The sequence below is a fragment of the Paralichthys olivaceus genome, chromosome 19, assembly GCF_024713975.1.
Source record: "Paralichthys olivaceus isolate ysfri-2021 chromosome 19, ASM2471397v2, whole genome shotgun sequence".
NCBI classification, from domain to species: domain Eukaryota; kingdom Metazoa; phylum Chordata; class Actinopteri; order Pleuronectiformes; family Paralichthyidae; genus Paralichthys; species Paralichthys olivaceus.
This window is the reverse complement of record NC_091111.1, coordinates 16,704,144-16,731,733: the sequence shown is the minus strand read 5'-3', so window position 1 is coordinate 16,731,733 and position 27,590 is coordinate 16,704,144. Positions and strand designations below refer to the sequence as shown.

Sequence of the window (27,590 nt, the reverse complement as noted above, 5' to 3'; positions counted from 1 at the left end):
GTTTATGGTTCAACGGTGACATATCAAACCTAAATTACATTTCTTTGTCACAAGTGTTTAATAATCAAATTTTAGGGAATCATTGCCCATTTTTTAACAATTAAATCTGCTCATTTATCTGCACACAAACCTATTGTTGGAATCAGCTGACAAAGTTATACTGTGCTTTGTTTTGTCCACATTCACAGTCGGAAACTGTAAATATTCAATTCATGTCGACATAAAATCACAAAATCTAATTCAGAAACTAAGAAACTCAATCGATTGCACTTTCGGAAGTTTTCCTGTTGAGTGTAGAAATTCTGTTAAAGTAACTTTAATAATAAAAAAGCCTCCAAACTCGACCGTACACAACTGTTTTAAGATCAGTCGGTAGTTTAAAGTGCGTCAGTGGTCGTTGGCTTCCACAGTGAATAAACAGCTCATTACTCATGCTGTGTGCTAAGTGGCTCGGCTGGCATTGTGTAACTTCTGTATGATGTGGTATCCTGTCTCTTGACATCTTGCTGGCTGAACCCTTTATTAACAAATGTGGCTTTTTGCTTGCTGCGCTGAGCTATCTCTGGCTCTCTGATGCTGAGTCGCGCTCTCATCTTTTATATCTGGGTTGCGTTGTGCGCTCTCGCCGGCCTCTCTCTCGCCTTTCTGTTCCGCTCTGCTCTTTTCCTGCTCCACTCAACTCCACTCTGCTCTCGCTGTTCATCTTCACCCCTCTCCTCCGTCCTGCCCTGCGAGCTCAGGACGGAGATAAGACACACGAGGTCTGCATCGCCTCGTCATGAGCCGAGCGAGGAAATCCATATAGACAATATCGGGACGACAGCAAGGTGATAACAAGGCACAAGAGACGGCCTTATATATGGTTATTATTTTTAATATTAGATTTTACCAATAATCTATGAATCTTTTAGTCTCTAAAATGTCAAAATCTTTCAAATTGGCTGTTTCTAACGTTACTGACAGCTTCGCCTGCAGCGATTACTCCAATGATCCATTAAAAAAGTTGATCAGAAAACATTTCACGGTCTTTTTTAGCCTATTAATCTTGTCTGTCTCCACTGATGATGACTCTAAAATATCCTGAAGGACATTTTCACTGTTTTCTCACATTTGATCAAATCCTTGATAAAGAATTTTTTTATTTGGTCACTTTTTTTCCCATGTTTTCAACCATGCTGAGTCAACGTTGTGCAGTAAATCAGGCTTGATGTTTTACATTTTAATTACAAACTTTATAATAAATGATTAAAAATAAACAGAACTTGTTCACGTAAAGTGCAAACATAAATATGGATATATTGTTTATTCTGTAGATTAAAAGTTGGCCCATGTCAAACATAAACAGTGATATCGTTTTGTCTGTGAAAGGCTCATATTGGCCGATATTTGCAAACCGTTAAATCACTCGTGCTCGACAAAACACAATAAATATAAAGTTTGATATATATAAATAATCTAAGATGCAGTGTTGTGTCCCTGTGTGTGTGTGTGTGTGTGTGTGACCCTGAATATGTGTCATGCTGTTATCCACAGCAGGCCGCTGTTACCCTGCGTGTTGCTGTGCAGACAGAGCCACACAACCAACAGCACAGATGCACACCCTTGTTGACTGGGCCACACCTTCAGAACACACAGCTCACTACACACTCGCTGTGGTGCCGACTTCACCGAGGTTCTCCTTCTTCCTCGGAGCGGCGAGCGGCTCAGTCTGCTCAGTCTCCACTAACACCTGCAGTGAAATGTTGATATTTTAAGTGACTGGAAGACGAAAACACGCATTCCTCACTACCTCTTCCTCCTCCGTTTGCCAGTGGAGTAATGGTGACCAGTGAATGATGACTTCTCTCTTAAACCAGCTGTCGTGGCAGATCCTCTCTTGATAAGAGCAGAGGCTCATAGAAAACTAAGAGCAATTGAGTGTTATTACTATCCTGACGGGGCCAATCTGATAGGTGCTTGGTGGCACTAACTGCGGGGACAGGATGGAAAATCACAGAGGGAAGGGAAAAGCGAGAGAAGGGTTGAAGGAAGATGAAAGGATTGAGGCAGGGAAGGGAAATGTTGCTGCGCTACGTGATCGTCTTTCTGCAGTTCCTCCAGCGTGCTCCTTGTCACGCCTTTTTAGCCAAACCAATTAGCCTAACACGACGCAGCACTGAAACCCACAACGCGTCGATAAATCACTGTCTGTGCTAATTGCAATTAAAATCCCAAGCAAACCAGGCGAGACAATAAAGACGGCCGAAGCTATTTACTCTTAACTTTTAATGGTGATTGTGCGCCGCTGTGTTTGTGTCAGTCATATCTGAAGAGCTCCAACCCACTCGAGGCCCCGTCCTCATCAGACATGTGTTTACCGGTGTGCAGCTTGTTTGGAGGTAAGAGGCTGCACCTCTCGCACTTCCTGCCTGGGATTTAATCAATCATATTCAAACATCTAATATTGACGTTCACCGTAATTGGCCCTGTGCTCGACGTTATTAGCAACAGCAGCTGCTGTTTTTCGTGTGGTTTTCGCTGTGGTCGGTAGTGTCAAATAAAAATATGTGGTTTTACTGAATCATTCTTCTAATGAACAATATTTCACAGCAGTGGAACAGCCACTTCAATATATTCATGTGATATCATAAAATAGTATTAAAGCACAATGCACAAAGAGTTATATGAAGCTACAGGTGATTAAAAATCCTTTAAACTTGCATCTGATGAATATATAAACTAATATTGTGAAAAGGTTGTAGATTAAACATAATAAATAATGTCTGGTCTTCATGTCTAGTGCATCACAACCCCTGATAGGAAAACCTTTACTCTCGATTGGTTTGGGCAGCCGGTGGGAATTAAAACAAACCTGACATGAGAGCAGTGAAGAGTAAATTAAGGAATAATTAGACACAGCACAAACCGACATGTGAGACACAGTTAACGGCAAACAGGACTGACTGGCTGAGAGGACTCACCAAACTCTGCCCCTGTGTGAGACAGGTACTTTATTCTACAGAGTAAAAAGTGCGGTTGTGTATCGGGCCTCAAGCCAGTTTCTTTTTATTATACTATATATTGGTATATGAAAGGTTTCACAGTAAAAAAAGAAGATCTCTATCAGTTGGGCTCCAATATTCACGGCACCTTTAAAGAACATTTTTAGAACAACGTGAGCTCTTGCACTAACAGAGACATGACAGGGAGGCTAAACATCTGACTAATCAGGTGAGAGCGGGATGAAGCCTCACATGTTTCCTCTCGACACAGGTTCCTGTGGCTGGAATAAGCATCAGTCTGAGAATGCTGGGACATCTTGGTCCCTCATTAAAAAGATGTGAGGAGCCTCAGCTATTACATTAGATAGGTAGATGAGTAAAGGGCTTACATGGATCAACACGCTGCCAAAAACCAGGTCAATGTGTGAAATGAGTGGCTTATACGTCCGTCACATACGGAACACTCGCTGCTTTGGCTGAGCGATTGCCAATCATTGATAAACTTTGGATTCATTTGATGGGATGAAAGTGAATTTCTGAAATATGAGGATCGTTTCTCACAGGCAAAGTATTACTAGTGTTTTTCTGTGTCTTTACAAAGAGGCACTCAAAGGCCACAGGAAGATGAGAACAACGCACCCACTGCCGGCTAAATAAAGACATGTGGATCTCCTTAAATAAGCACCAAACTGCCAGAATGCACGAACGTTTCAATCCTTTGAACACATGAGCGAATGAAATGTGACAGACACGGCAGTGAAATCCAAACAAGACATCCACACCGCTTGATATATTCACTCCAGAAATCCCAAGTTCCTGTGTTCTTGTGGTAAAGTCATCAGAAGACGCTCGCAACTGTCTGAGCGGATCGTGATAACACACACACACGGCCACCTGCACTTTGTAAAGACACACTTACAAGACAAATACAGCCCAGAGACACGTTCACTGTGGCGACACAAAGACAACTGCTGCCGTTGAAGGGGATGTGTGTACAACCCTTCAGACCTCTGGTGTGTTCTGGCCTTAATTGGGACTCTAGCAATTATTTTCATTATCAGTTTATCTGTTAATTAACTTCCCAGAGTTCAGAGTCATGGCTTCAAATAGCTCGTTTAGCCCAAACAACAGACTGAAACCTCAAGATAGTGGATTTACAGTCAGTTAAAACTGGAAAGGTCAGAAAATCCTCACGTTTCTGGGGCTGAAACCTTCGATTTTTTGTAATTTTGCTTGAAAAGCAATGTACAGATTATTGAAATCTTATTTATGTTCTGCTGATTGATACTGTGTCAGTATGAGACTCCATACAGCCACAAGATTATATAAATAAATGACGTAAAACAACCTTTCTTACGAGTTGATGATCGATTAAACTATGTACCGAAGAGCAATTAGAAAGTTGTCGGCGCTCTACGGCGGTGACACAGTCTCTGACTCAAAAACATTCAAGTCAGTTTTTAACCCAGCATAACAAACAAATACTCATTTAGTTGAATAAGACACAGCGAGCGACGCCAACACTTATCTGGTATAAAAACACACACAGTCATCAAGCACAAAAAATGAACTTGGCTCAGCTTTTGCAGAACGACAGCACCACATTATCTGGCACATTTCAGTAAATAAACTAGATGGAGGCTCACAGAGAGCATACCTCCGCCAAGGCTAACGCTCCGCCTCGCAATGTTACAGAAATTGAAAAAATAAATCAGCACCAAAATGTTCTGGGTTCTGCTTCTATAACATCCTTCCACCAAGGTTTGTGGCACACGAGACAGGAGCATTAACGTAACTTCCTTGGCGAATACATGTCTTTGCAACATAGCTGCAGTGTTTCAGTGAATGAAGCTTTTGAACTTGTGCTTCTGTGAAGTGGACAGTGTACTGAATGAGGTCCAATCGTCAAATGGACGACAAGCTAGGACAGGTCTGCAGTGTGGGTGCTTGAAATATGTAGACACGTTCGAGATCTGTTGTTTTCTCACTTTGACTCACTTGTACCACACATGCAACATTTTCGTACTGCAACAACTTCTTACTTGTACCAATATACAGCTTTAATGAAAAGCTAATATCAGGCAATGAAATCAGACCCTTGACATCAGAGCATCACACATTTCAGACAAGAGACAAATCGCTCTTAACAAAATTGTGTTTAAATGCTGCAAGACAATTGTGCACTGAGGTGTTTACTCAGTCTTTCTAATTGAGCCCAAACCAAAATCTGCAATCAAAGAAAATCAAAACCAACAAATTGGGAGAGATCCAGCACGTCGCAAATGACACGCAGCGAGAAAATCAACAAGCTGAGTCAACATGAGCGGCTGGGTGGCAATATTTCACAAACATATTGATATTGACTCACTGGTGCCATTTGAAGACAACACCCAGAGGATGTAAACGGAGAGTTTCAAATCTTTTACACTGAGCTATTCTCAGGTTTATCTACACATCACACTCATGGAGATAAGAAGGTGTCCATCAACACATTGCACATATGGAAAATGGCAAACTGAAATGCACGAGCGGTCGAATAAATTCAAGTGGATTTTTTCCTAGACAGCATCTCGAGAAGACGCTGCGAGGCACAAATGCCGCACAGTCAACTATGTTTGCGTTTCAATTGGAGCTATGATGCCTCACATTCATCTGTGTTTCAATCGCAGACTGAGGTCATGTTCCCATTCAGAGGCAGGCGCTCAAACCAGAGTAATGGGGCCAGTTGAAGGAAGCACCATTACAAAAGCGTCTATCAAATGCTTTTGATCCCTAATTACAAAATCCAGTGAGATAAATGCAGATAAACATATCAATCAACCAATCACCTTTTATTTATAAAGCTCATATTCACAAATCACAATTTGCCTCATAGGGCTTAACAATATTTACATATAAGTGGGCTTAAGTAATTATAACCCATTCAAATTCTACTTCAAGGGTGTACTTGGTTAGCAAACGCCAGCTGTTTACAGAGAACTGTGTGGACACTGTTTGGTTGTTTGTTTGAATAAATTTGAATGATGCTACGTTTGGTTGCTCACAGCTAATTAACAGCCTGAGTTGATGCTGGACACAAAAAAAATGTGCTGGAGGAGGAGGAGGATGACAACCGACCGTTCAGGAAGCTGGAAAGCTTTATGTGCCATTACTATCAGCACTGCTATTGTTATTTACCACAAGGCAAGCAACACAGTGTGGGAGGTGTGAAGCACACAAAGCAATTATCTTTAATTGAGGCAGAGAAACACATGGTTAAATGACTAATGTGTTTTTTTTCTTTCTTTTCTCTCAAATAATTGGCTCAGCTTTTGGGATTTAAAGGTTATTTGACAATGTAGCACTGACATAATTACACACAGTATACCATCTGTGGGCCAAAATCAATGGTAACCCACAATATCAATATTTTGACAGCCCCGGAGACATGGATTTCACTGATATATTAGTGTGAGATTTGTCTGTCCACGCTTGGCAAAAAGGTGGGAAGTTGAGTTGTGATACCTTAATGAAGATGTCACCCAGAAAGCCCAAATAATATCAACAAGCCTTGAGGATGGATGGATCCTGGATTGCACCATGGCAGCAGTAACTAAAGCAGACAAAGGTGTTCGTAAAGAAAAATCCACTTTTATCCATCGTAAAGCAGAACCCCATCGTGAAGGATTCCTCATGTCACGACAGAAAAAAACTGGGTTTTCTATATTTCGTGCGACATCAATGAAAACAGTTATAAATTGATGGCTGCTGTGTCGTTCTGCGGTTAATCACTGAAACCTACAGTAACATCCATTGACAATCAAAGTGGTGGTTAACAGCGCTGTGGCACAGTGCTGGTATCACTGGGGCCAACTGTGTAGGTGGGAGCCTGTGATTTGTCCAATCTACGGAAATCGAGCAATAGTGTACATCTGTGTGCCTCATTACCTGAACCCTCTGAGGGATACATCACACATCCCTCATATCCTAGTTGTATTTTACGAATAATCAATAGTTGGCCTGCAGCCTGGTGGTCTGAGGGAACACGTGTGTTATTGTATGTTCACATGAAAGAATAAACGGTCCAAAGAAACTCGGGAAGATGATTGTAACTTCACTGTGTTGCTTCACAATACACCAATTACTTCTTACAAAATACCAAGAGCTACGTCTATTCTTGGTATAATGATTGCAGGGATTGAAGTATAACAAATTTTAGACTGATGCTCCCAGTGTTATTTATTTTTAATTATTAAAGGTAGGGTTGTTGGGTTGTTGGTGGAAAACTTTTGTTGAAAAATCAATAAAGTTGTCTGGAAAAAAGGACCAATTCAATTCATTGGGACCAAACTCTGACGGTGTTATACAGTCTGTGATATAAATCAATAAAGTCTCTCACACCCTATTTCTTTTTTCACCCACTAGTCAACAGCACAAGTCCAACAGCATCACTAGTTTACACAGATGGGTTAAAATAAACACCAGGCTTTTACCCAAGCTTCCCGAGCAGCTCCGACATTTTTGTCTGTCGCTGGTTTTTATTAAGTTTGAAAGATCATAATTTCTAAAGCCTCCTATTGCAGCTCCTACTCTCTGCCGACAACTGTATATGTTTATCACACGCTCTGTGTTTACCAGTGGTCGTCGGCTGTACTTCATTATTACATTTTGTGAGCAGTCTTACTACCAACTGCATTTCAATTGTTTCATTTCCTGTGGAAGGTTTGCAGCGCAGATGGTTTTGCTACAGGCATGTTGTTGAAAGGAAGATTGCAGGAATTTTTTTTTAACATGCATGTTTAATTCACTCAGATAAATCTCCACCAGCTTCAGTAAACATGCAGGAGCCAACACAAGCAGTAAAACCTCTTGTAGTAGCTGCCATATCCCTGAAACTGTGTATCATGGCTTTAAAAGGCAGGTCCCATCTAAAAACCAGGTGTAAACATACGTGTTCATCGTTGCTGCTGACATGAATGAGGCTTCATGTCGTTAAAAGCATTGTGGGTGCAGATACCATGCAACATGACGCAACATGGCAAAGTATTAGTCACATTGCGTCAACAGCAGCAGTCACCAGGCTCCTCTTCGCTGGAGTGGACAGCTGCTCGTGAACACAACTGAGCTTTTACAAGTCAGTCCGAAAATCCTCCTGAATCAAATCCTGAATAAAGACGTTTTTATGTCTTTACAGCAAGAGGCTAAAAGCTGCACTTCACCGAGCACAGCCAGGAGTCAAAAGCACTGGTTCAGAGCAAGTTGAGATTTAACTCAGGACTAAATGTTACTTGTTTGGCCTTGACTGTCATTTTCAGGAATTATTCAGGGTTGAACAAGTTAAATAAGAACTTTTTACTACAGATTGGCTTCAGTTTGACACTGATATCACATGTTCAATACTTCCCAGTAATAAAAAACAATACTGTCAATTAATCTGATTAATTTATATAATGTTTTTTGCCATTTTTTGCTATTTGAGACAATCTGTTCCCTGGTTACTGTAGCAAGCACAGTTAGCTAAAGGTGATGGTGACACTACTTAAAGAAAGAAACTAACACACCTCCACCAAAGTTCAACGAACGGGTGAAAACAACATTTGCAGGTAAAATGAAGAGGTGAAAAGATTTCAATCTACAGTGGGTACGAGAAAAAGCTTTCATACCTCAGGGGTCTTCTTTTTTATTTTTTGAGATATAACATGTAGATAACCTGATTTTGGTGAAGATAGAAATCAAAGAAACAAAAGTCTTGTTTTTGAGCTCAAAGGGAAGGTCCTTTATGAAACAAGCTAAATAAATGTACCCAGGAGGTCATGCAGAAAAAGGAAGCACACACCGACCGAGAAGCGAAGCTCACAGAGGATAGAGTCGATAAAAATAAAACCTCCGCCAATCACCACTGTTTCAATAGTCACTCACCCTGCTTTTATATTGGGCACATGGTCAAACGCATTGGGGGATAAACCGAGCAAGTCACCGTGTAGTGAGACGTGTGCGTCTGTTTGAGGAGCCGGGAGTTCTGATGAAGACATGCAGCTGTAAGCGATGCAAAGGCAAACAGTCAGCAACGTCTGGAAAACTGCTGCCGACATCCACGTCAACTCCTCCTCCTCCGGCTCCTCCTCCCTCCAACCCTGCTTCATCCTACTCCTCCACCTCTTCACCTCTGCCTCCCTTACTCTTACATGTTGCTCGGCTCGATACAGCATGAGGCATCCGGCATTGTGGGAATTTCTCCTAAACGTGGCTCACGGGTTGAATCCGCGTGTTGGTGAGGATGTTTGTGCAGCGTGAATTCAAGCAGCCTTTTCATCCGCAGCGAGCAGACGCCTGCTAGGAGACAAAAAGTCATTCAACCTGTGCAGCGTTGAGGAGGAAAGACGCTTCACTTCATTTTTTTTCCCAGTCCAGCTGCTCAAAGTTTGCAGGAAGAGTGAGAAACTTCAAGGTTTGCTGCTTTCTTTGATTCCTCTGACGATACTGAGCTCAGATATTTGTCGTCTGTGAAAACGGAAACAATCGATCCTCACTTCATTATCACCGAGGAGAACGAGGAGCCGTTTCCAGTAATTCTCCCTTCCATGAAAATCGTCTGAGCATCACCCTCCGAGGCACCTTAAGCTGCTCCGTCACATGGACACTGACGCTGAACAGCTGCTACCTTTACATCTCATCTCAGAAACAAAGCTGGACCGCTCAGGAGGGACGGTACGACGATGCTGAATAACTTGTTTGCATCGAGGCGCCGAGCACTTAGCAACTAGTGAGGATGAGAGACAGTGTGATGACCTACCTGTATTTGACAAGTGTGTTTTTCACCTCATTGGAGAGAGGAGCGCAGAGGAAAAAAGTCGGCGAGAGGGAGCAGGGGAGGGGAAGAGAGAGCCAGCGAGGGAAGGTGTGAAGCTGCGTGAGGGGATACAGAGACAAGGGAAGACGCACAAAGCTGAGAACGACACAGGAGGAAGGAAACTGAGAGAACTCTCCAGGACTGAAGAAGGAGTAAAGGGGAAAAACAGCGAATCAAAGAGCTGGCTAAACACCCATTAATGCTGGAGGGTCGTGTTTTGTCAGATCCATACGGGGTGAGTATGTATTCTGTTTGATGTGGCTATTATGGCAGGAAATTAAACAGTTCACAGGAGCAGCCGACATCTGACACGACGGAGCGTTCAGAAAAGCCATATTATAAATTCTAGCATTATAAACATTTTATGAGCGAATGTGCAGCCTGAGTTACTAATGAATCATGGAACAAGTGCTGGGGTTCATCAGCTGTCAGCAGAGCTTTTACAGTTCACACTCAGAACTCTGCAGTACATTTTGTACGGCGTGGATCTTAAACTGCAGCTTTTCACACCCAACAAATGTTATTTAATGAATCCAGAAACTTACATATGTGTAAATGTGTATTTGCATATTTAAGGGACAGCTGTGTAGGAGCGTTGTGTGTTTATTTTTTACTGAGGGAAAAAAAAAAGTGGGCGTAACAGGGAGTGAGGATGATTTGATCCAAGGCATCATTAAAAACCATGGGGATGACAAGTCCAATGATTGGCATCCCGACACTCGGAGGTTTAAAACAGCAACAACAAAAAATTCAACTTGAGCTGAAACTATAAACAAAATAGTCCGAAGATTATTGATGAGGTGAAAAAATCGTATTTGTTCTAGTTGCTTAAATGTTGAAATGTTTGCTTTACTGCACCTAACACTCACACTCCATGAGAACAAGGTTGTTTGTGTAAAACCCAAGAAAATGTTCGCTTTACTTAAAGAGGCCTGGAGCCCTCAGATGTTTGTAATTTTCAACTGAATAATAACCAAAACATTGCCAAATTAGTTTTCTTTCCATTGATTAATGGCAGCTCTGCTGTATAAACTGGATATAAAAGGGATTTGGTCTGTGGCAACATGCAATCTGAGAACATCAGCTTCACCTCTGGAATAACAAAATATAAATAATCAACAGAGGGCATATGTGGTTGCTGCAGGAGTCCTTTTGAAAATCGATTCAAAAATCATTTATGAAGCAAAAATCCCAAACATTAATTTGTTCAAGCTCTTCAAATGTGAGGGTGTGCTGCCCATATTTTGAGCTTTTGTATTTCACTCTGACAAAACACCTCTGAGAGATATAATGTCCATTGAAAAAATATTTTCAGACAAACTTTAATTTAACCAGGAAAGTTTTTCTGCCCTTTATGATAAAAATAACTGCAGACCTGAGGTGAACCCTCATATGTTAACACAGCGGCAGTCCAACAAGGGTCCAGGTATTTCAGGCTGAATGTGGGTCGACCATTCTGTGGGACGATCTCAGTCAAGTGTCTGTGGTCCACCTGCTGCTTTATTTAGCCGACCTCCGCTGGCGTAATCACAATGAAAACAACCAATCTCCTGTGACGCTTTGTTTTCCCATTTCTGCCAACCAGACGGTTCATGACCGGCCTCATTCCTCTGCTTTGACGCCAGTCTCCTGCAGTCTACGTGGCTAATCAAGTATCCATAACAACACCGGAACATATAAATGAATGGAATGATTGCGAATATTCATCTCAGTTAGGAAAAAGTCCTTGTGTTTGTCAATCAGGTTAGCCGAATCACCGAAGCTCTAATGCGATTTGCCTTTGTCTCATTATGATTGAGGCTTGATAGGTGCCCATTAGCAGCCCTGGTAAACTACGGCTGCGGGGGAGGAGGATTGATCCTTGTGTTAATGTGTACAGATAGATGGCCATGTTAGGATGTAAATAACTGCCCAACAAACCCCCCCCCCCACGTCTTACACGCACTTGGGCACATTCACAGAACAAAGGAATTGCACCTCGTGTGCATTACCCCCTAGCAACAGCACAATCAACCCCCAACAATGCAACGACTGAGAACTGACAAAGCAAAACTCGCCTCTGGATTAAAAACAGCAATTCTTTCCTCGAGGCTCAATGGCAACGAAATTCAATCAATACACCCTTGGTTTCAAAAACATCTTCCTGGTTCATATCGAGTAAAGTTCTCCAGGCAACGAAAACATTGCGGCACAAAAGCAGATTTAAAACTGAAAAATGTTTAAGTATCAAAGGCGTCAAGGTTTCTTCCTTTACAAGCGGCCTCAGTCTGGAAGCCTCGGTCAGGCTGCGTCCTCGCCTGCTGACACAGGGAATCTGTGTGTACTGAATGTAATAGACGGCGTAATCAAGACTCAATCAAATCATATGAATACTAAAAGCACTTGGGGTGTTTGGACAAGCAGTGGGGCCACATAATAACCTCCCAGGAGGCCACGAAACAACAGAAGTCAACCTGACCTTCAATTCAAATCAAACAGTCTGTTTACATAATTGCTGCGTCAGGCTCCATCTTTGCTAATCACACAGAGTACAGTAGAGCTTTCAGTGAAGCTCTTGCAAACAGACAGTCAGCCACTGTATATCCCAACAACTCAATTACATTTATTTAAATAGACTGGACAGCTTCACGTCTTCATTCATCTTGTGCTTTAATTCCCTCGTTCCATTTAGTGTTGCGTAAAGACAAGTCCCTGCGGGGACGGATGCATCTGGACTGAAGAAAAATTCAAAATGAAATATAAACTATGCAGCGTTTTTACAAATGGAGATAATATAAACAACAGTGACAGGTTCAGGTCAAATGTGTGAATGAAATGAATGGTGAACATGGGCCAGTAAAGAAGAAGTAATCACATGGTTTCTATCAGTAAAACCAGCAATAAATAGAAATGGGGATATTGCAGAGAGTTTGGCTTGAGACACAGAATGTGACAAAGGGTCCTGAAGATGTGAGGAGGCAACAGCTGCTGTTACATCTTATATCTGCAAAGATATGACCCCAGGTTAGTCCAGAAAAGGTCCGAGTAATAAGTAGAGCTGGCCAATATGGATTTTTGGGGGCGGATGCTGATTGTTATATTTTTTAGGAGTAAAACGTTGCTCAGCCAATATATGAGCTGTAGATATATCTCATTATTCCATGACATTTTGTGGAGGGATGGGACACGACTAAAGGAAGAACACGTTCATTTTGCTGTGGATCTATAAAAGGAATTTTTGTTTCCACTTCCTCTATTTTATTTATTTATTTTTTCACATTTTCACTGATTTATGGATCTTGACCCAACCCCTAAATCTGGTTTGTTTAGGGGAATGATATTTATGAGTTTGTGCAATTTGATGCAAATCCAGATATAATGAAATCAAATGTGGTTTCATAAAGGGAATGTTGTGGAGGTATGTGACATTCTCTGGATATGAAACTTTATATATATCGGTTTATGAAAATTCGGTCACATCATGATCTCAATCAGTAATATGACGTTAGCCCCGTTGCTATGAAAACGTAGATGTTTTCTGAGCACTGTAAAGACATTCCCAACTTATTTTGCTCACACATTTCATTATAATACTTTTAATTTGAACATGGGTGATTATGTCGGATGAATAACTGGATACAGGTGTTTTCCTCTTTCAGTTTTTCAGTTTTACTCTTTCTTGGACGAATAGATTCCAACTTCAAATTTTGTGACACAGCATTTTACTAAAATTTGCGTCCAGCGCCTCAGTAACCTGGCCTAATATTAACAACTACTGCCTCTACTGCAATTCATCAAACAATTACTGCATCGCTCTAAAGGGTTTTTCCTCAGAGTTATCAAATTATCCTCTACTTCTGCATTTTGACACCTGAGAAAAAATCTGACGTGGGCCGAGATTCACAGGTCTTGAACCAGCCTAGTTTTAAAAGTGTTAACATGTATTTCCACTCTCCCGGGCAGGAAGAGGCACTGCTACAGTCGTGGTATTTTTACTATTTGTTCAGGCTTCATTCCACCACTTGCGTTGCCAAAAACTCAAAAATCTTCAGCTCCAGTTTGTTCTTGTTGGAAACATAACACACTGGAGCTGCTGTGCCATAAACTCTTTGTGCTGTAAAACAACCCGACACACTGATCTCATTAATACACAGCATAGTGTAACCATAGACTGAACATAAAGATGGACGACATGACAGGTCCCCAAAAGCGAAGCAGTACACATCATAAACCCTGCCTCCTCTATGTTAGTGGATGGGACATGGAAAAAGGTCATTCTTATCACAATGACGTTTGTTCATTGTTTCATTGCCATTCATTAGTTATTTGATCATGATCACGTCCCTACTGCACAGACATTGGTTTCAAATTATGTCATAAGTGCAAGATGGCGGCGCCCGTACTTCGGATATTTTAACTCTGTACATCTCATCTCTGTACAGCCGTAGGAAGCGGAGACACGTCGTCCATCTTTATTTAATGCCATGCCCTAACCCACATTAGTGAGTGTAATGAACTGAATAAGGGTGTGTTGTGTTGCTTATGAATTTAACTCTTCATTCCTAGAATAAAGCTCACGGCTGCAACTATGATTATTTTCATTTCGATTAAATGACAATTCTTTTCCCAATTCACTGATTATTATTTTGAGAACAAAAACCTAGAGCCTAAAAGCTAATGTGTTCGGTTTCCTCTTGTTGACAACAAAGAAAATCTGCAAATCTATACATTAGAGAAGCTGGAACAAGTGAACTATAGAATGATGATTCTAATTATCTTTTTTTTATTGACTAATAGATGGTTTCATTTCGGAGGATCCTCTCTCAAAAAGCTGCAGGATCTCTTCTTAAATATCACCACCCACTCGCATATATATAAACTTTGGTTTTTTGGCTGTTCCCGTGTGCTCAGCTCTGAAATCACAGGACGGCAACATTATTAGATGAAGCGTCCTGTTATGACAGAGAGCAGATAAGAGTATGAGACATGTTGGACAAACATTCTGATTAAAACACAGTAAAAAAAAACACCTGCCGCCTCCACCGCACTGCAGGTAAAGCTCTGCTCTCGACCTCGGTGCTCTGGGATTTTCAATCTCATAAGAATTGAAGAGATACATTGCAAAAGGTTGAGCAACACCGCTGTGGGCCATCTGTATCCTGAAATACATAACACCTGTGTATACCTCTGACCTGTACATTCTGCCCCATCCTGCCAATAAAACAAACAGAGCACTTCACCGCCTTGGATACAAGAGGTGATGATGATATAAGCTTCGCAATAGGAAATAATCTGCAGGAACTTTAGCCAGGAGGAAAAGGGAGGTTTCAGTGGCAAATTCTTGATTTCATGGCGACGTTAATTGGCCAGAAAAACGACTCTTGAAAACATCGCCTCCCACGTATAATTAAATATCCTCGACAGAGCCGCAGCCTCTTGCCTCACGGCATGACTAATCTGACAATGTGGGCAAAACACAGAGACGAGAGATAGGAGTCAAACAACTCACAAGAGCACCTTTGGCATTTACACTACAAGAGAGCAGGAGAGACAACGCGCCGCTTCAACACTCTCTAATGGCGTGAGAAAAAAAAACAGTCCCCCAGAATAAACCCCTCATCCTGGGTTAATATATATATTGTAAAATGCTTCATTTCCTAATGTGACAGGTATTCAACAGTGTTAGATTCACGCTTTGGCTTCGCAAATACAGATTTTCATGATACAAACTTAATAGATTTAAATGATTAATTAAAGTTAAATTAAATTGGCAGTGTGAATCAAACTGTTTTCCTGAACTAAAGAAAAGATCAGAGAAAAGCTGAGGGATGCAATTGGCCTTTAACAAAACTAATTAATCAAGACAATTAAGAATAGAATAAATAAAATGTGCATGGAAAGTAACATCTCATTTGAATGTGTTTCAGTTCATTAATGTGCCATATCTATTCGGAGTAAAAGGAAACTCAGGCACCTCCAGATAACCGGTTGACTTTTAATGAGTGGGTGTGACCCTGGCTACAATAAAGCATCTCAATCACAATCAATCCTTTTGATTTCCTCATTGAAATGTTTGAACACTGGATCTTTTTAGATGTCTGCACCAAACATGATGAACTCTGCTACCTGCAGCAGTATGTTATGAAACCTACTCAGTCATGATGAGAGGACACTGGGTGAAGGGGAAACAAAGAGAAGTGAAATTTGTTCCAGCTCGTCTGTAACAAAAACACTGAGGTATGGGAACTGCACCACAGTCAGATTCAACAATCATGTTTTTTTATGCCCAAGTACCTTAACACCAGCTTTGCGTTCTCTCAAAAAAAACTGCAGTGCAGGAAATAAAGATTTATAAGAGAATGCAAAAATAGAAAGTTCAACGAATGTACCCAAACTTAAAATATGGACCGTATATATTACAGAAACTGGTCAGATTGTTCACTATAGATACGGGATGTGGAAGAGGGGGTGCAACAGTGCATGGAAGTGGAAATGATGCTGAGTTTTACTGAACCACAGGATTTAACCTTAACATAGCAGCTTTAGAAGAAGTTTGGTTCACTGACTTGGAATAGGGAGAATGTTTCCCCCCCACTCCTCACTCTGAATGTCTGTTATTGCTCTCGGTAACTTTAGCCGGCAGGTACGATCTCCTGTCACAAGTGATGATTGACAGAGGGTCCAGCAAGTTGAAGAGCAAAGCTAAACTGTAGATCAGTTTAAAAGTCGTGTAAGTCATTAAAAGCTTGGGGGATTTGTTACAGTGGCAGTTCTTCTGGTTTGGGAAGGAGGGGATCATGGGTAATATCCATGACTACGCAGTCAGAGCTCCAGTTAACACATTGATAGTTCTTGTGTGAAACCCACAGGTGGCTGCAGAGGGCGCTGTTGCTCAGCAAACATTCCGTAGTGTTGCTTTAACTCAACTAGACGTGTGTTAAATGCTACAGTTCCTTTGGGAGAAAGAAATATCAACACACGCATGGGGATGAGACTGTGGAGCCCAGGGAGCCAAACACTGACCACTGAGGCTGAAATGAGCAAACAAAGACAAACAAGCATCTTCTCCGCAGCCATCTGACAACAGAGTCCATACAGAGCAGTTAAAGTCCCTTATGACCGCAGACATTTCCTCTGAACTCATTAGGATATAGAGAGAACTTCAGTAAAGTACAGTGGAGTATTTGAAGGAGTGAGTTTTCACTGTGTCTTATATAATTAAAAGTCAAAATAAAAGGATAATATGCTTGTGCTGTTCTTTTAATCCAGTGGATTTTATAATTATCCTACTAATATAAAGAAATCTCTCTCAGTGCTTTGATTTTCTCAACAATCACTCATCTGATCGACTTCAGACTCAGCAGGCGTGTCACCGAGGACCCGAGTAAGTGAATTGTCGACTGACTTGAGTGTACGAGCGGTTGTTGAGAATTTAAGCCCCAATCTGAGCACAGAGAGTCAGCGTCATTAGGACTATTTGGTTGTTTTGGAAAGATCAGAGCCGTCACTTGACTCCTCCTGAGAGCTGACTGAGCAGCACAGGTGTGGTTGGCAAAACAAACACAACCTCTCCCTTTCTCCGTGTCCACGTCTTACCTGCCGACTCCAGCAGGACGTGGTAATCTGTTCCTCTCTGGGTGGGCGTGTCATCGTCAGGTTCCTGTTTCTCAGACGCCTCGTATCGATCCCAGTTTGACTCCAGTTTCCTCCTGGAGAAAACCTCCCGCCTGTTATTGTCCTCCTCGAAGTTGACTCCTTCATCTTGACCCTGAAGGAGAACATAGGAGGACACACCATGAGCGACATGAGACTTTATATTAAGACGGACAATATATCTCCACTTCCTCGTCCCAACCCTGAACCAATCAATCAGCATCTGGGGGTAACAGCCAGACTTTTAGGGCAAAATCTTGTCCTGCGTCTACAGATTCTGCAAATTCACATACAGAATCTGTTTGTACAGATTGGCCATCTACTAACATGGAGGAGACGGGGTTTATGACCTATATTCAGCCAGCCACCAGTTGGCAATCAAGACACAATTGGGGAGCTGTCATTCTCATTCAGGAAATATTGATTGTTTATATTGTTATTTATGCATCTGGTAAACACAGTGAACAGGTTTACTGAGAGTAAAAAGTTTAAACTGACAAGTAACATACAGTAATAACTCGATGCTGGATACTGACTGATCATGCTGCCTCCTGCAGGTTGACTTTACAACCCCACCCGGACTGTCATTGTCTGTCTCCATGCTCTGGGTGACCCTCAGTCTAACTGGGAGTTTCAATTAGTCAAAAGGTTCATTTAACACATTTGGAAGCGGTAAAATGTTTTGCTTCCTCAATTTTCTGTTTGAAATATAATGTTGTGTTCGGAGAAAGGGAGGAGAAGGTTTTCATAATTCAAAAATCCTTTTCACACACTCTGAAACACTACTTTGACTAAAGGTCTAACCAAAGGGTCAAGGTAAAAGGCATGTTATGGCAAAGAATGGACAGTGGAGCCAACACTGAACTCGTTAAACTCGTCTGCGTCACAGATTTCATCCCGTTTTGTAAGATAACTGCACAAACCTTTTAATTAGGTTGTCATGGAAACATGCAACACAAGTTGTGCCACTCTGACAAAGCTGCGGTTTTATTCTCTCTGGTTTTTTTTAAGTGGTGCCCTGTCAAAGCTCAAGAAGATAAAAACATGCTCCACAATACCATCAAAGACCACATGGTAGCTATGGATGCACCAAAGGAGATTTTTATGATTGCAATCAAGGAGCCCCTACGAACCCAATGAAATGTTTATGATTGCAATCACAGATCCCCTATTGTTTCCCCCCTCATTCTGTAGTGAGCATCGCAGGTGCATCTACCGACTGAACAGCCCCACGGAAATTAAGACGAACCCTCTAGCGTCATATCCGAGGCCCAGTTTGTACATTGACAGTGTTTGAGTGCTGTAGAAGATCATAACGGTGGTGATGAGACTCAAGGAAGGTTTTCAATCTGAGCAATCTAACCCTACACGTAATGATGGAAGTTCGTTATGTGCGTAATGTATGTGAGGGAGATGATGAGGACATTAAGCCCACTTCACCCAGGTAACAACAGCGTGTTATCCTGCACACATGTTGTACACAGGCTACTATACATAACTTCTTTATAAATTAAAAAAGTGAAATAAGACTATTGTATTAAACATTCTCATGCGTCTATGGAGACTTGAATGTGTAATTAAAACATGCACCAGTGTATCTAACTTTACTCATATTAATAACTGTGAGGGGTTCCCTTTATTAGCTCCAGCACCTGCCCCCAAAACATGTCTGTGCACGGCCCTGTGCAGTCTCTGGTCATGAAGTCTGTTTTCATGTTTGTTGTATAAAGTTTATCGCAGCAGCCTGAACCAACCCTGTCCTCTTCACATCACATTTCATCACATGTCATCACATTTCATTTGGCTGACGTCTTTATCCAGAGCGACTTACAAGAAGTAAATACTGTGAAGTATTTGGTGAAAATGAGCTTTAACACCGGCTGAGAGTTAAACTAAACCGAGCCGAATGGAAGAGGAGGATCTGATTAGTTTAAAAATCATAGTCCGATCATTTCAGCGAGTTCACGTTGAGGCGAGTTGTTAAATTCACTATATTTTTCAAAGCGGTTTGGTTCAGCGGGATAACTGATGTGTACCCCAACTTCTCTCACCCGGTCCTGGGACTCCGCTGCGTGGCCGCCTCCCCCGCGTCCAGCACCGCGGTAGTAGTCTCTTTTGCCCCGGCCACGGTGGTATCCTCCCCGGCCTCTGCCCCGGTGTTCACCGGCAGCACTGTCACCGTCGTGTCCGCCCCGGCCGCCTCTTCTCCAGCCGCCTCCCCGGCCTCCCCGGCCTCTGCTCACTCTTCCCTCCATTGCTGCGACCGGATACTTTAGCATGTGACATCACGTAGCGGTGTTGTGGGCTGGGTGTTACATCGAATGGCGTCCTACGATAAAATGTCACTTTCATTGGTTCCGGGACCAAACTTAATTATATATTATCTATTATATTAAATATACTATATGATATATTTAATTATATATTACTGCTTTCATGTGTTCAAGTTTTCATGTACTACAGCTCTATATTTATTGAGTTAATGAAAGATTTTTTTAATTTTAACAATGTATATTATTAGTGTTTAAACACAACAATTCAGTGTATTTGTAAGTTCTGGAGTAAGACTATTTTGTCAGAAGCTTAAAATGCAAATAAATGTAAAGTTGTGGATCACAAATATGTGTTTAATTCACATTTAAATAAACTGGTAAACTCTACAATAGTAATATCAGTGAAGTGTATGTGAATGAGTGAAGGTTTATCCTGACATAATAATAAAATTAGAGGGTAATAATAATTGTGTGCAGTTGTGTCTCATTACTGTTTAACTTGTTCATTTCAGGAAAACTGAATTCTACACGGAGGCACACACAGAAAGCGCAGCACCATGGAGAACAGCACCTTTGGCAACACATCACACGTCCAGACTGCTTCTCACAGCCTTTGGGAGGTTATTGCCATCGCCACGGTGTCGGCCATCGTCAGCTTGATCACTGTAGTTGGTAACGTGCTGGTGTTGCTGTCGTTCAAAGTGAACAGTCAGCTGAAGACAGTGAACAACTACTACCTCCTGAGTTTGGCGTTCGCTGACCTCATCATCGGCGTGCTGTCCATGAACTTGTACACCACATATATCCTGATGGGTTACTGGTCCTTGGGGAACCTGGCGTGTGACCTCTGGCTTGCAGTGGATTATGTGGCCAGCAACGCTTCAGTCATGAACTTGCTCGTCATCAGCTTCGACAGGTACTTCTCCATCACGAGGCCGCTGACGTACAGGGCAAAGAGGACTCCAAAGAGAGCTGCTATCATGATCGGACTGGCATGGCTGGTGTCTTTTGTCCTCTGGGCGCCGCCCATCTTGTGCTGGCAGTACTTTGTGGGAGAGAGAAAAGTGGCACAGCAGCAGTGTCAGATCCAGTTTTTGACCGAGCCTGTGATCACATTTGGAACAGCCATCGCTGCTTTCTACATCCCCGTCTCTGTTATGACCATCCTGTACTGCAGGATCTACAAGGAGACGCAGAGACGCACCAAAGATCTGGCAGAGCTGCAAGGCCTCGCGACAGAAAATATTCCAGAAGGAACTAAACCACAGAAAACTCTTATTCACTCCTGCTTTCATTTCACCAGAGAGAGGAGAGACCGGAGTCAGGCCTCCTGGTCTTCATCTAACCAAAGTAACGCCACCAAGACGACCACCAGGTCGGACGAGGCGTGGGCCAAAGCAGACCAGATCACTTCCTTTAACAGCTACACCTCATCTGAGGAGGAGGAGCATCACGTTTCATTGGAAACTCCACAGGGGTCTTTCAAAGAGCAAAGCAGTGGGCAAAGTAATAAGAATGGGCAAGTGACTGATTATGCAGAAGATCAGTATTTTTCCTCTCCTCAAAAGAAGACCAGCAAAAAGTGCATCGCTTATAAATTCAAACCTGGTTCAAAGGATAAAAAGAGCAGTCCCACACCCGCAACACCCTGCCCGCTGGAAACAGAGCAGCCCGCCAAAAACGCCTCCCCCTCCTCCTCCTCCACCACCTCCAAACCCATGGACCCCGTCCTGAAGAGCCAGATCACCAAGAGGAAGAGGATGGTGCTGGTGAAGGAGAAAAAAGCCGCCCAGACTCTCAGCGCCATCCTCCTGGCCTTCATCCTCACATGGACGCCGTACAACATCATGGTGCTCATCTCCACCTTCTGCACCGAGTGCATCCCCATGTCCCTGTGGCACCTGGGCTACTGGCTGTGCTACGTCAACAGCACCATCAACCCCATGTGCTACGCCCTGTGCAACAAAACCTTCCAGAAGACCTTCCGCATGCTGCTGCTCTGCCAGTGGAGGAGGAGGAGGAGAGGCGAGGACAAGCTGTACTGGTGCGGACAAAACCCAAACGTCAACAATAAGATGACTTGATGTGGCGCAGCAGCGTTGTCACAGACTTTTGCCTCCATGTGGAGTTTCTCGATATATACTGTAGTTGGTGGTTGATCTTCAGCATGAAGTGCTGCATGTGATTTTTGTGTTAGAAGTACATATTGGTGGAAAATGTGCTGAGCCTGACGCAGCACGTAAAACTGCTGCCACAGATTATTACAGAATAAAAAAACCTAATGAAGGTGGTCACACATTCTTACAATGGTTCAGTTGAAAGAACATGTTCAGATATTTTCAAGACTATTTGTTTCCATCATCAAGTATGTTTACAAAAACTTTTAAAAAAGTAAGAACAATGTGTGGATTTAAAAAAAAGTATATATATTTGGTTCTGCTGCATCTATTTTGATCCATATTCTTAATTTGAAGAGTCTAACAATTTGAGGGGAGTACAAAGTTAGATGTGTGTACTCCATCAATACATTACCTCTTCATACAGGCCGGGCAGCAAACTGTTGTCTTCAGTGTTAAAGATCTTAAGTCTGTGTGCTGTGCGATTTCTCTGATGTGCAGATAGTGACAAAGCATGACAAGCACAAAAGAACGTAACACCTATAAAATATATCTCAACATTAAACACACACAGTATTCACACTATCATGAAAATAGGAAGTAAAGTCAAATGTCCACAACCTCCTTCCTTCATTATATTAGTGCAGTTTTTTAATCACAGATATTAAATACGTTTTCTGAACACTTTATTCTTTGAGTCTTTTCATTCCCTTAAGTTGCTGTTGAATCCATTTGCTTTCTGACATAATCAATAAATAGACCTGTTCTTAATAAATTCAGTACAATTGAGTACAATATCCAGCCTGTACATGTATTTAAAGTATGTACAACAACATATATATATATACATGTATGTTGTTTACAAGTCTCTGAACATGTTCTTTAAACCTCACCTGATCCTTGTCTATTCCAATGCTCACTTGCACTGTATATAAAGGACATCATGTAGGCGTACACATTTAAAACAATATAAAGAACACGTTTCACTGATTCTGTTCACAAATGGTAGATGTAAATTGATTAGTTTATATAGAGTATTTATATATAAATATATAAGTGGTCAAGTGAATATTTTTCCTTTCTTTGCTCTTGCTGTCGATGTTTGATCTGGTGTTCAAGGGCTAATCTGTGCACTTGCTGCATTAGTTTCACAGTGTGGTAATATGACGTGTGAGCGTGTCCATGGATCACACCTCTTCTCTCGTCGATATTCACGTTGCTGTTTAAAAAAAAAAAGGTATTTGAAGCTCGACCACCACCGCGTCTCTCCGATGGATGAGTGATGCTGTTGTAAATTAATGCACTTCTCTGTTGTTTATGATGTGACGTCAGATGTATCTAACCCTGTGCCTTTTGTTCTGCTCAGAGGCAAAAGTGCTTCGTGGATGAATCCGTGCTCCTCGTTCGTCTGTGAAACGTTGTGAAAGTGAGTCTGTGTGTACTGATGTGAACTACGAAACACAATTTACAAAGGCAGAGTTATAATTCTGCTTTTTCTTTTTTTTTTTAAGCGTCAAACATGTTGAATCTGATCTGGACTTTGTACTTTGAAATTCATCATCCAAAAAACTTACAGGCCAAAGGAGTAAACATGCACATGGCATGACTGTTGCCAAGAAAAGTACAGATCTGTAATTGCCTCTCTAATATTAAAGACGGATAAGGAGACATCATATACGTCGTATTTCTGAATTTCTTTGCTTGTGATTCCTTGGCCCAGTTTATATATTTGAAGGATTTTAGGAGAATTGAGGCCAAACTGTGGATTATTTAAAAATAATAATACTGGCTTCTTCCTCAACTTTCTACCAGCTACACAGATACATTCACAGATCGACAAGTTAAAGGGTCAACAAGAAAGTGCAGTTGGGAAATACCAAACTAAATTTTGAAAAGTGTCACCTTAAAATAATTTGTCTACCAGTGAAGTCAAGCTAATTTCTTAAAACTTTAAAAAGGTCACACTGAGTATGTCACTTATCACAACCTGAAAAATAAAAGATTTATCATTTATTTTGATTTCATTAAAAGAACCTGTCAAAATAACGTCCGGTTTTGTTTAACACGCTCAAATCTAAATCGGCTCCTCTCGCTTTGAGCTACTTTCAATCGCCTTAGATGGATTTGTTCAGTTGTCATGGAGATCAGCTGTTATAATTTTGTCAATAGCACCTGAAGCTTGTCGGGTAAAAATCCACTGCAGTGAAAAACATAAAAACTACCACGCTTGTCCTAAGTCAAAAGATCCATCACCATGACAACTGATGCGGAAAAGGCTCATAAGTTGCCCTTGAGCTGCAAAGATGAAAAGTCATCCATCGTTATTGTCTGTCGGCAACGGATAATGAGGTGAAAACATAACAGACACAGTTTATTGTGACTTTAATGTGGTCTTTACCGTCAGGTTTATTGAAAGTCAAGTGCACTCAAGATCTTGAAGGCGAACACAGCTCTTCTCACTCTTTCACCTGCTAGTAAACATCATTTCAATTCTACACCTAAAGGCACGTATCGTACCGTACGTGAATTTTTACTCTTCACTCAATAATTCAGAAAAAATGAGAAGGCCGTGTGATCACTTCCAAACAAACAAGACGGTCAGAAATAAAAACAAAGCAGTTATATAACCATTGCAATTTTATTTTCTAGGCTTTTTAAATAAGATTTTCTCAGTCTTAAAATTCAATTCATCTTCATTCACAGTCGTATTACTGAAGAAAACAAAAAAAGAATAACAAGGAAATCTCTGAGTATGTATATATATGTTCTCTTTCACTTAGTGGAATTAGCAGCTGTGGGAAAATGCACACCAGAGGGTTAGCACAGAAAAGATGGAAGAGTGATAGAGCCACTTGAAAGTAAAGAGCAAATGAAGAATTACAGATTTTAAGAAATTTCTCAGTGCCGTTTGAAAAAAGAAAACTTTTTTTTTTTTTTTGCTCAGTTTCCAATAGAATAAAAGAAATGAACATCTATTAATAAAGAAAACTGTACAATAGACCCAGACGGGGAAGTGACACTTAAAAATCTTGCTTCTTTAGGCTGATTTGAGGAGACGTGTACGGTACAGTACTACCTCCTCTTGACAGCCGGCCTCGTGCCCTTGCTGCTGCTGCTGCTTGCCTTGCTGGAGCCCTTGGAGCCGGAGAAAAGCTTGGTCATGAGCTCTGAGACGTCTGGAAGCTCAGGGTTAGGGTTCAGCATGTTCATGGACTGCTCCATTTCCTGTGAAGAAAATAAACATCACATTTAACTCTTCCACGTAAAAGTGGACACAAAGTTAATGCAAGGATTCCTTTGACTCCCGACATTTAAATCCACCACACAATGAACTGAAATAACACTTTACCTTTCTCATCTCTGGGTCGTTGGTGTTGACCACTTTGGGCAGCAAAACAATGATCAGCAGGGGCAGAACCATCATCATAACCTGCAGGAGCAGCAAGTACAATACATTTCAATATAAACGAGGGATTCAGACGTACTGTAGTTAATGTATATTCAACACTAGCATGTATATGATCTGGATTCCGACATGTAGGAAGCTCCTCTCACTGTCAAAACATCCACTTAAATAAGGATGAGCGTGTCTGTGGAGGAGGACCAGGTGTGGTTGTCTTGTTTAGACCTTCTCTTCTTTACCAGAGTGTAACAGGCCACATACTTAATAAGAAAATAATAAGAAATACTAATTAGCGTTTTGCCCCAGAAGAAAACTCTTCTCTAACACTCCACAGGAAACATCTTGGATGATTATATCACCGGAGTGTTTGGTTATTCAGCACAGGGGACAAAAGAAAACCCTCAAGGTGAGACTGTGCGTCATTAAGTTTACAGGAAGTAGATGACAAGAATTATTATTCAATGTTTTAATTAAACCTGCATTTCCTGGTGCAATGACGCTGGACTTCCACAAACATAAACTAATATTAACTGTTGCCCTTTATAAAAACACACAACATCTCCTTTCACCACTGATGCATATGAACACAGCAGAGTGTAAATATCCAGCCTCTTATTACAACTCCATCAATGTTTTTACCATCGGGTTCATGAGGAAGTCTGTCCAGCCCCAGGTCTCCCTCTTCATGAAGTAGCTGTGAGGGCCGCTGGCTCTGATTTGGAGAGGATACGGCTGCCGAATGACTTCTGACGTCTTGATGTAGTTCACAAGACGTGCTCTGTGGAACGACACATAGATATACAAGTGGATCCGAGTTGCTTTACCCACAGTACACTGATAAAATACATGAGGCTGACTCGAAATTAAACATCGGTGACGTCTCCCGACATTAAGGTCTCACCTCATTTTGCCCTTGGATGTGATATCCACACGCACTGGTTCAAATCTAAAAGTCGGGGTGACGATTTCCACGACGTACGATCCTGAAGGGACGTCATTCACTGCAAAACTTCCATCGTTTCTGCAACAAGACGATTTACACAGTTTTATTCTCCAGACCGGTCAGTGCACAGTTAGTCAAAGTGAGTCAAGAATAAGTTCACAGCAGCGAGCAGAAGAAGTATGTCCTCATGGAGGAATACAAGTATTCTAAGTATACTGTGATTGACGTGAAGTAACTGATTATTTTATATTAGCATCAGGAGCGGGGCCTCTCTACGGAGGCCGCCATGTTTTCTACAGGAGCCCAGACTGGACAAACTACACACCTTTTGAGGTGAGAGGAGTATCCAGCTGCAGCATGCAACTCCACCACTAGACGTCACTACATTCTACACACTGAACCTTTAACAAGAAAACCTGAACAGTGAAACCATCATGAAGAAGATTCACAGAAGGACTTTTATATCAGAGCACATCCGATGATGTGACTTCCCCTGTTTGTGTTTACATCTGTTTTAAATGTACTTCCTATATATCTATCTCACTGAGGGAGCAAGAATGATGGTGTGAGAGGTTCATCTGTAGTTCACATGATGTGGAACAACACACACACACACACACGTCTCCTGTGGCCCAGGTTTGTTTTGGTGACACCTAGCATGAGACTCCTGAGCTGCTGCAGCTAACGAACACACGTCCACGTCCTTGTCCCGGTTGGCACGAGTTGCTCCCGCTGTAATGAAGCTGTGGGCAAGTTGGGCCAGTGCGTAGCTGCCATCTGCCAACAACACTATCAGGCTAACGCTGGCTATGCTAATGCTACCTAGCCTCGCTAACAGGCTAGCTAGCTAGTTAGCTTGCGTCGCCACGGGAGGAGGAGGGGGGGGGCTGCGCTGCTTCCTACCTCAAAAACCCGACGTACTCCTCTCCCTCCACCAGGACCCGGGCCGTGGACACCCAGTCCTGGGACTTCACCCCGGGGACGATGGCCCTGCCCTCGATCTTGAAGCCGTTCTCTCCGTTCGGCTGCGTCGCGACACCTGCGCTGCCAGGCCCCACTTCCATGTCAGAGAAGCACCACGTCGCCACGACCGCGGCCTGGAGGAGAAGCCACAGCAGCGGGGTCCTCTGCCCGGGGAACATGTCGTCTCTGGAGGAGGAGGAGGAGAAGAAAACCCGATCCGAGTGAACGAGAAGAACCAGGAGCAGGACCAGGAGCAGGATCTGAGGAGAGACAGCTGAGGAGTCACTGCATCAGCTGGTGCTGCACGGTGACGTCACAGGAGGCAGAGGAGCGAAGGGGGGGAAAAAAACTTTATTGAACAAAAAACACGATGACAATATCTTTCTGACGTCTGCAGTGGTTTGTTTTTTAATTGATTTAAAGTTGAACCATGAAAATAAAGTTAGATA

At 42.1% G+C, this 27,590-nt stretch overlaps 3 protein-coding genes across 4 annotated transcripts in view; 1 reads left to right on the top strand and 2 right to left on the bottom strand.

Annotated features, from left to right (window-relative positions):
• Window positions 1-19,749, bottom strand: part of aven (apoptosis, caspase activation inhibitor) — a 25,784-nt gene extending 6,035 nt beyond the window's left edge. Inside the window, exons 1-2 of one of the 2 annotated variants that reach the window (XM_020097557.2) lie at window positions 19,494-19,749; window positions 17,386-17,557 (exon numbers count right to left, since the gene is read on the bottom strand). In XM_020097557.2, the coding sequence (XP_019953116.2) occupies window positions 17,386-17,557; window positions 19,494-19,721 (400 nt within the window). In that variant the 5' untranslated portion in view covers window positions 19,722-19,749. The remainder of the gene's footprint in view (window positions 1-17,385; window positions 17,558-19,493) is intronic. The other variant, XM_069514879.1, reaches the window with a different exon arrangement.
• Window positions 8,928-24,735, top strand: chrm5b (cholinergic receptor, muscarinic 5b). Its single transcript, XM_069514878.1, has 2 exons — window positions 8,928-10,045; window positions 20,228-24,735. The coding sequence occupies exon 2, from the start codon at window positions 20,273-20,275 to the stop codon at window positions 21,797-21,799; it is 1,527 nt and encodes a 508-aa protein (XP_069370979.1). The 5' UTR covers window positions 8,928-10,045; window positions 20,228-20,272; the 3' UTR covers window positions 21,800-24,735.
• On the bottom strand, window positions 24,203-27,590 carry emc7b (ER membrane protein complex subunit 7b). The gene is made up of 5 exons (XM_020097558.2): window positions 27,082-27,590; window positions 26,137-26,256; window positions 25,875-26,013; window positions 25,182-25,262; window positions 24,203-25,057 (listed from the first exon to the last, which is right to left on the bottom strand). The coding sequence occupies exons 1-5, from the start codon at window positions 27,318-27,320 to the stop codon at window positions 24,905-24,907; spliced, it is 732 nt and encodes a 243-aa protein (XP_019953117.2). The 5' UTR covers window positions 27,321-27,590; the 3' UTR covers window positions 24,203-24,904.

Coding starts and splice junctions, on each gene's coding strand:
- chrm5b (XM_069514878.1), top strand. CDS start 20,273: ATGGAGAACAGCACCTTTGGCAACACATCACACGTCCAGACTGCTTCT.
- emc7b (XM_020097558.2), bottom strand. CDS start 27,320: ATGTTCCCCGGGCAGAGGACCCCGCTGCTGTGGCTTCTCCTCCAGGCC. Junction 26,257..27,081: donor GAGTACGTCGGGTTTTTGAG/GTAGGAAGCAGC, acceptor GTCTTGTTGCAG/AAACGATGGAAGTTTTGCAG. Junction 25,058..25,181: donor ACGACCCAGAGATGAGAAAG/GTAAAGTGTTAT, acceptor TTTTCTTCACAG/GAAATGGAGCAGTCCATGAA.